The sequence below is a fragment of the Lolium rigidum genome, chromosome 6 (genome assembly GCF_022539505.1).
Source record: "Lolium rigidum isolate FL_2022 chromosome 6, APGP_CSIRO_Lrig_0.1, whole genome shotgun sequence".
In the NCBI taxonomy this organism is placed as follows: domain Eukaryota; kingdom Viridiplantae; phylum Streptophyta; class Magnoliopsida; order Poales; family Poaceae; genus Lolium; species Lolium rigidum.
The window spans coordinates 135,636,692-135,646,058 of record NC_061513.1 but is presented as its reverse complement, the minus strand read 5'-3'; the positions used below and the strand labels follow the sequence as shown (position 1 = coordinate 135,646,058).

General features: G+C 45.1%; 1 protein-coding gene across 1 annotated transcript; it reads left to right on the top strand.

Annotated features, from left to right (window-relative positions):
- The first annotated feature begins 7,014 nt into the window (after nucleotides 1-7,014).
- LOC124660003 (threonine synthase, chloroplastic-like) lies at nucleotides 7,015-8,907 on the top strand. The gene has a single exon (XM_047197804.1). The coding sequence runs from the start codon at nucleotides 7,093-7,095 to the stop codon at nucleotides 8,668-8,670; it is 1,578 nt and encodes a 525-aa protein (XP_047053760.1). The 5' UTR covers nucleotides 7,015-7,092; the 3' UTR covers nucleotides 8,671-8,907.
- Nucleotides 8,908-9,367: the final 460 nt, after the last annotated feature.

Genomic DNA, 9,367 nt, shown 5'->3' with positions numbered 1-9,367 from the left:
CATCAATATTTTATCTCATCATTGATCCAACAAAGTTTGGATATATCTCTTGGATACTTCATCATCACTATGATACTCCAAGACACGTAAGTTGTAGAACAATTTCATAACTCTCTTAGATGTTCGCTAAAACTCGTAATTCAAATATTTCCACCATGATCCAATCATAGATATTTGATTTCTATTACGATGATTTCCACTTCATACTTGAAATTTATTTGAATCCATTCAAATGTTTCAAACTTCTTTCTTATTGAATATATCCACATATATATACTCAATTCATTGTTGAAAGTTTTCATGAAGTAGAAGAATCTCCCGCACACAACTATGCCCAGTGAACCACATACATCATCATGTATTTTTCACTAAGTTAGTTGCCCGTTCAACTTTGGCCTATGAACGGTATTTTAATCATTCTCTTTAGAAAAGATTTGCAAGCGCCAAATGATTCAAAAATCAAATGACTCCAAAAATCCATTTGCATGGAGTTCCTTCATGCGTTCCTTTCTAACATGACCTAAATGGCGGTTCCACAAATAAGTGGAATTCAAATCATTTGCCTTATGGCATTTTAGCGTCGAGTGTTATGTATGTGTGTTTCACCATTAAGATTTATAATAACTTATCCATCGTATATGGAGTAATGTCATAATTTGAACAACTCATTGTTTTCATTTGACCAGAGCAAAATAACAATTATTAAGTTCTTTATTATAAATTCTAAGGGCTAGATAGAATGCTAACGACGAACATAATAACACTTTATTTTGTTCCAATCAGTGCATTCCTATCATATTCCTTGTCGAGTCACTTAGGCCATTGTATTCTTGTATTGCGTTGTTTTGTATGACACTTCATACCAACCAATATAGTACTAATACCCAAGAATTTCTTAGTGTGACTTAACTAGGAATACAACCATAACATGTATATCATTTATATACACCTGAGCTAGACTTTCTAGTCTTTTCTTTTCTTTTTGCCAAAATATCTTTTGCTGTTTCTCTTTTAGCTTTCCTCATTATTCGAAAATCACTTCAACATCAATAACTTCTAGGTTTGTTGGTCTAATACCAATAACCTTGAGGTTCTTATTTTGAAGTTAATCATCATATGACAAGTGTTCCAGATTTCACTATTAGTAACTTTGTAATACGATGAACAATTTCACTCATAATTTTATCCATTAATTCATGACAACTTTCTGAGACCATGTCTGTACATGCTAGGCTCATAAAGTTTAATCTTAGTATTCGCATGTGCAAATCTGGCTTGTACCCGTTGTAAGCACACGTAGAATCTATAACACCCGATCATCACGTGATGCTTCGAAACGACGAGTCTTAGCAACGGTGCATACTAAGGATGATAATTTCATGGATACGCGAATATTATTAGTGCCCCAATAGTTGGAGGATTGTGACGTCTGGCGTCTTCAACCTTCATACATTCCCATAAAACTTATGAGTTTATGTAGTCTCACCAAATTATATTCTATCATCTTGCAATAAGGTCTTAGATATCACATATATCTCATACCTTGATTATTTCTGAAAACTAAATTTTCAGCTCCTTACTTTTCAAACAAATTTGAACTTCAAGTTTGACGGAGACAAGATAACTTTAGGTACTAATTGAAACCATAGCTCTTTGAATCAACAATGTGAGGTTTACTAAAAGTTTGCAATAGGACTTAATCAATTCTTGATTCTTTAACAATACGGTACCAATCCGTAAAGTTTCTTGTCGGATTTTAACAAGTATTTCTATCTCAATAACAAGACTAGCGCATAGTAGAAAACGGATGCCAATACTACAAAAATTAATTCAAAATACTACTCAGACTATGTTTATGATAATTAGTTCATGTTCTAAACTTATTACTAATGAACTCCCACTTAATACAACATCCCTCATAGTTGTTAAGTGGTACACGATCCAAATCCACTACACCAAAACCGATCATCACGTGAGATGATGTAGCTTCAATGGTGAACATCAACATGTTGATCATATCATCCATATGACTCGTGTTCAACCTTTCGGTTTCCGTTGTCCCGAGGTCATGTCTGTACATGCTAGGCTCGTCAAGCAAACCCAAGTATTCCGCGTGTGCAACATGGCTTACACCCGTTGTATATGAACTTTGAATCAATCACATCCGATCATCACGAGATGCTTCGAAACGACGAACTGCACAACGGTGCATACGAGGGGAGAACACTTTATTATCTTGATATTAATGTGAGGGATCATCTTATAATGCTACCGTCGCGATCTAAGCAAAATAAGATGCATAAAAGGATTAACATCACATGCAGTTCATATGTGATATGATATGGCCCTTTTGTCTTTGCGCCTTTGATCTTCATCTCCAAAGCACGGACATGATCTCCATCATCTTCGGGCATGATCTCCATCATCGTCGGCGTAGCGTCAAGGTCCATGGCGCCGTCCTCATGGTTGTTCACCTCATGTAGCAACTATTACAACTACTTTGAAATACTACTCAACATGAAAATTAAAGACAACCATAAGGCTCATGCCGGTTGCCACAATACAATAATGATCATCTCATACATATACATCATCACATTATGGCCATATCACATCACCAAACCCTGCAAAAACAAGTTAGACGTCTCTAATTTGGTTTGCATATTTTACGTGGTTTAGGGTTTTCGAGTAAGATCTAATCTACCTACGAACATGAACCACAACGGTGATACTAGTGTTTTCAATAGAAGAGTAAATTGAATCTTCACTATAGTAGGAGAGACAGACACCCGCAAAGCCTCTTATGCAATACAAGTTGCATGTCGAACGAGGAGCAAGTCTCATGAACGCGGTCATGTAAAGTTAGCCCGAGCCGCTTCATCCCACTATGCCACAAAGATGCAAAGTACTCAAACTAAAGATAACAAGAGCATCAACGCCCACAAAACCATTGTGTTCTACTCGTGCAACCATCTATGCATAGACACGGCTCTGATACCACTGTAGGATGACGTTGCATAGAAAACAAAAAATTTCCTACCGCGAACACGCAATCCAAGCCAAGATGCAATCTAGAAGACGGTAGCAACGAGGGGTTTATCGAGTCTAACCCTTGAAGAGATTCCAAAGCCTACAAGAGGAGGCTCTTGTTGCTGCGGTAGACGTTCACTTGCCGCTTGCAAAAGCGCGTAGAAGATCTTGATCACGATCGGTTCCGGCGCCACGAACGGGCAGCACCTCCGTACTCGGTCACACGTTCGGTTGTTGATGAAGACAACGTCCACCTCCCCGTTCCAGCGGGCAGCGGAAGTAGTAGCTCCTCTTGAATCCGACAGCACGATGGCGTGGTGTCGGTGGTGGTGGAGAAATCCGGCGGAGCTTCGCTTAAGCGTGCGGGATATGGTGGAGGAGAGAGACCGCTAGGGTTTGGGGAGAGGGGCGCGGCTAGGGCACCCTTGAGGGGTGCGGCCATGGTGGTGGCTTGAGTGGCCGGCCAGCCCCTCTCTCCCCCTCTTTATATAGGTGGAGGCCCCAAGGTTTAGGTCAAAAGAGCCCGAATAAGACCCCAACAAAACCTTCCAAGTGTCCAAACCTAGGGGGAGTGGGACTCCCCCCTTTCCTTGGTGGGGTGGCCGGCCACCATGGTGGGAAGTCCACTTGGGACTCCTCCTCCCTTAGGTTGGCCGGCCAAGGTGGGTGGAGTCCCTCTGTGACTCCACCTTCCATCCTTATTTCTTCCGGTCTTTTCTAGAACCTTCTAGAACCTTCCGTAGAACCTTCCGGATCATATTAATTCACATAAAATGACATCCTATATATGAATCTTATTCTCCGGACCATTCCGGAACTCCTCGTGATGTCCGGGATCTCATCCGGGACTCCGAACAAATATTCGAACTCCATTCCATATTCAAGTTCTACCATTTCAACATCCAACTTTAAGTGTGTCACCCTACGGTTCGTGAACTATGCGGACATGGTTGAGTACTCACTCCGACCAATAACCAATAGCGGGATCCGGAGATCCATAATGGCTCCCACATATTCAACGATGACTTTAGTGATCGAATGAACCATTCACATACGATACCAATTCCCTTTGTCACGCGATATTTTACTTGTCCGAGGTTTGATCTTCGGTATCACTCTATACCTTGTTCATCCTCGTCTCCCGACAAGTACTCTTTACTCGTACCGTGGTATGTGGTCTCTTATGAACTTATTCATATGCTTGCAAGACATTAGACGACATTCCACCGAGAGGGCCCGGAGTATATCTATCCGTCATCGGGATGGACAAATCCCACTGTTGATCCATATGCCTCAACTCATACTTTCCGGATACTTAATCCCACCTTTATAACCACCCATTTACGCAGTGGCGTTTGATGTAATCAAAATACCTTTCCGGTATAAGTGATTTACATGATCTCATGGTCATACGGACTAGGTAACTATGTATCGAAAGCTTATAGCAAATAACTTAATGATGAGATCTTATGCTACGCTTAATTGGGTGTGTCCATTACATCATTCATACAATGATATAACCTTGTTATTAATAACATCCAATGTTCATGATTATGAAACTAATCATCCATTAATCAACAAGCTAGTTAAGAGGCATACTAGGGACTTCTTTGTTGTCTACATATCACACATGTACTAATGTTTCGGTTAATACAATTATAGCATGATATATAAACATTTATCATAAACACAAAGATATAAATAATAACCACTTTATTATTGCCTCTAGGGCATATCTCCTTCAACACCACCATAGGAATCGTTGATGTCGCCCATGGTGTAGTTGGATTTGTTGAGGAAGCAGTCGAACCAGCGAAGAATAGCACGAACAACAGCGAGCAGTCGCGCCGAGACGCTCCCCAAAAACCTTATCTCCCGCCTCCCGGTGCAGGATCTCGACGGACGGGGTTTCGGAGGCCTGCTCTCCCGGACGACTGTGCACGCAGTCGCCGGAATGGGGAAGACTAGAGAGTAGCGCAGTAAAATGAACTTTTTCGTGAGAGAGGCAGACTAGAGCGTTCTGAGAGGTAGAGACTCCAGATATGTTCTGTCTCCTGGTATAGCCTGGGAGGAGAGGCGACCCGATCGTGTTGCCACGCGTAGGAAGTCAGGGACACGCGGAGATCATGCATATGCAGGTCGACACGTACCCAACTCAGTTGGTGCACCAAGCAAAAATTTAGGCTACCTTGAGTGTGTATCGAACTTGAACTCGAGTCACGAAACGCGACGTACGTGCGTGACGAGGCAAGGCGGGGCGGGTGGAGGAGGAGGAGTGCGCGAGGCCTCCTTCTATTCTCACTCACTTGGAAGGACTAGAAGAGCGACTCTTATATACCACTCCAACTCCCTCCCAACTAGCAATGTGGCACTAAACTTTGTCCCCCAAGGCTATCTCCAAGCTGCCAACGTGATGGGCCTTGAGATTTTAGATATTGTAGGTTATATGAGCCGCCTTACTGGACTGCAGCTCATCTACATGTAACAAGTGGTTGAGTATATCATGATTTCTTTAGGAACTTGCGGAAGAAACAACATTCTGTTCACTAACATAAGAATTTTTAGGTATAATTTTTTGCGACTGGTCTATTTACAATCTTCAATAGCAGTAAAAGAAGACCTAAAAATAAGTATAAAAACACAGCCACCTAGCAACGACTATAAGCACTGAGCGAGCTGAAGGCACACCACCGTCCTCACTGATTTGGTCTCGAGACCTTTTGGCTCTCGTACCATATTGATCGTATGCGCTAGCCAACTATTATAAAAATTAAACCGATAGAAAGAGGTAGGCAACGTATTCTAACAGTGCTAAGACCTCAAAGAGCAAGCGCATGAGAGCCACAACCATGGTCGATGAAGAGTTTTGTATATCAAAATGAACACCGATGAAATCTAGCTAGATCCACCAGAGACAAACCTCCACATGTCCTTTTGCAACACTATATGCACCGTCTGGATGGGGAGCTAGACAGGCGGACTCTCTTCCATCTTCAAGGGCGGAAGGCACTTGCAAGTTATAAGCAAGAATGCCAATCTTCTCCAAGGAGTTGACACCACCACGTCTTACCGAAGCCCTAACCAGGCTTAGGAAAACTCAAAATCAATATTTTAAAGTGTACTATGTATATGTATTAGTTATGAACCAAAATAAGTGAATGTACGCATATATAGACATGCATTGAGAAAAAGCTAAAAAACCTCTGTCTATAAAAGGATGTCAGTGGTTTATGTAAATTAAAATATATATATACACTCTTTAATACATGGATACATGTAAATTTAGGTTAACCTACCGATATCCTCTAATGGATGGAGGGGGTATTTTACATTAGCTGCAGAGTATCTTAACGAAGGAAATGCACACCTTGAGATTAAATGATATTAATGTCCTGCCTACATTCACTACTTTTGAATTGGCGGTCTTGGCTGGTGACCAGATTCAAGGTGACCAGATTCAAAGTATGTAGACATTGCCATTTATTTATTTTTCAGGGAATTGCCGTTTAAACTGAAGGTGCAAAATTGTTATTTTCAAATCTCACCGCAGCCTAACGAGATTAGCAAAGGTTGTGTTTTCTGTTGTGCATTGGTAAACGAAAAACATCAAATTCAGAAGAAATACAGTTGAGTTTGATCTGTTCTGTTTCTCTGCACACAGATCAGACTCTGATCACCACAAAGCTGAATATTATATGTATGTTGAATCTTCATGGAATCTTTCATGTATTTTTAAATGGCTAGATGCAAGACATGAAGCTTTCAATTTTATATTTTCCAGCGGGAGAAAAATACAAGTTTGCAAAGAGCACGTCTGCCGCAAGCTGGCCCTAGGGCGGCTCAATTCTACGGTGACGAGCCACAAGCACAACTGAAGAAAAAACCAGAACAAGCTACGTCTCCCCTACGACCCCACCTGTCAGCGTCTGACTGCCGTCCAATCAACTTCCAGATCGATCAACGGTGCCTGCAAAGCCTAAAACCTCCGACCACGTCCTCCCTAATCCCTCTTCCTCCCCTGTCCCATCCTCTGCCCCGCCGCCACACCTCCGCCGCCGCGCCATGGCGGCCACCACCTCCTCGCTCTCCCTCCTCTTCGCCCACCCCCACTCCCGCCACTCTTCCACCCCTCACCGCCTCGGCAGGTCCCATCTCCGCCTCCCACTCCGCGCGCGCTGCGCCTCCGACGGCGCCGCATCGGCCTCCACCACCGCCACCAAGCACCGCCGCCCCGCCGAGGAGAACATCAGGGAGGAGGCCGCGCGCCTCCGCGGCCCCGCCACCACCTTCTCCGCCTGGTACGAGCCCTTCCCCCCGGCCGCCGACGGCGACCCCAACGAGCGCTACTCGCTCGACGACGTCGTCTACCGCTCCACCTCCGGCGGCCTCCTCGACGTGCGCCACGACATGGACGCGCTCGCGCGCTTCCCGGGCTCCTACTGGCGCGACCTCTTCGACTCGCGCGTCGGCCGCACCACCTGGCCCTACGGCTCCGGGGTCTGGTCCAAGAAGGAGTTCGTGCTCCCCGAGATCGACTCCGACCACATCGTCTCCCTCTTCGAGGGCAACAGCAACCTCTTCTGGGCCGAGCGCCTCGGCCGCGACCACCTCGGCGGCATGAACGACCTCTGGGTCAAGCAGTGCGGCATCTCCCACACGGGATCCTTCAAGGACCTCGGCATGACGGCCCTCGTCAGCCAGGTCAACCGCCTCCGCCGCGCCCCGCTCTCGCGCCCCATCAACGGCGTCGGCTGCGCCTCCACGGGCGACACCTCCGCCGCGCTCTCCGCCTACTGCGCCGCCGCGGGCATCCCCGCCATCGTCTTCCTCCCCGCCGACCGCATCTCGCTGCAGCAGCTCATCCAGCCCATCGCAAACGGCGCCACGGTGCTCTCGCTAGACACCGATTTCGACGGCTGCATGCGGCTCATCAGGGAGGTCACGGCTGAGCTCCCCATATACCTCGCGAATTCCCTCAACTCCCTTCGACTCGAGGGGCAGAAGACCGCTGCGATCGAGATACTGCAGCAGTTCAACTGGCAGGTGCCAGATTGGGTCATTATTCCGGGAGGCAACCTTGGGAACATCTATGCTTTCTACAAGGGGTTTGAGATGTGCAGAGTTCTTGGCCTGGTTGATCGTGTTCCACGCCTTGTCTGTGCGCAGGCCGCCAACGCGAATCCGTTGTACCGATACTACAAGTCTGGATGGACCGACTTCCAGTCGCTCGTTGCTGAAACCACATTTGCCTCTGCCATACAGATTGGTGACCCGGTTTCTATTGACCGTGCTGTTGTCGCGCTGAAGGCGACTGATGGTATCGTTGAGGAAGCTACAGAGGAGGAACTCATGGATGCGACGGCGCTTGCTGATCTCACTGGCATGTTTGCTTGCCCACATACTGGGGTTGCGCTTGCTGCTCTGTTCAAGCTCCGTGACCAGGGCATAATTGGCACTAATGACCGCACGGTGGTTGTTAGCACAGCCCACGGTCTGAAGTTCACACAGTCAAAGATTGATTACCATGACAAGAACATCAAGGACATGTTGTGCCAGTACGCCAATCCGCCCATCAGTGTGAAGCCTGACTTTGGTTCTGTCATGGACGTTCTCCAGAAGAAGCTCAATGGTAAGATCTGAGCTTATCTTTAATTGACCACAAGGCTTCCTTTCTTGTTTATCGTCACAATGGACTGTACTTTGGCATCTTATTAATCAACTGCAGTTGGTGAGCATAGTATGGCACAATCACCTTTATTTTCCAGTACTAGGTTCTTGAGGCTCTTTTAACTATAGGCAAAAGTGGATAGAGCTTTCCTTGTACTTTATCTGTATCATGTAATATCAATAATAAAATATGGTCTGATGGTTGAATAATTGTTTGGTGCTGCTAGTGCATTCTTTCCTATTTCCTGTTCTATTGCTCTCTGTTCACTTTTGGCTGTCAATGGCGAAATTGATGTATGTAGCAAGGATTGACCTAGCAAGATGTATATTGGATTGTTGAAGTGTTGTGTTACTTTCCATTGGTCTCAAGAGAATGCTTGGCCTGGAGCCGTGGACGTAGTTCTTATTCGAGTGGCAGCAAGGTGTTTCTGGGCACCATCTTAAGTATCCCTCCGGCCCGGTTCATAGGGCCTGCGCGTATCCCTAGATTATAAATTTGACCAGCCTAATACTCCCTCTGTCCCACTAAGGTTGTGTGAGATTTGTCAAAATTTGAATGTATCTAGATGCTATTTAGTGTCTAGATACATCTAAATTTTGACAAATCTTAGACAACTTTCATGGAACCGAGGGAGTACAAGATATATATGATAGCATATATATCGTGAGA

Bases quoted from the DNA above. Each gene is read 5' to 3' on its own strand.
- LOC124660003 (XM_047197804.1), top strand. From the start codon at position 7,093: ATGGCGGCCACCACCTCCTCGCTCTCCCTCCTCTTCGCCCACCCCCAC.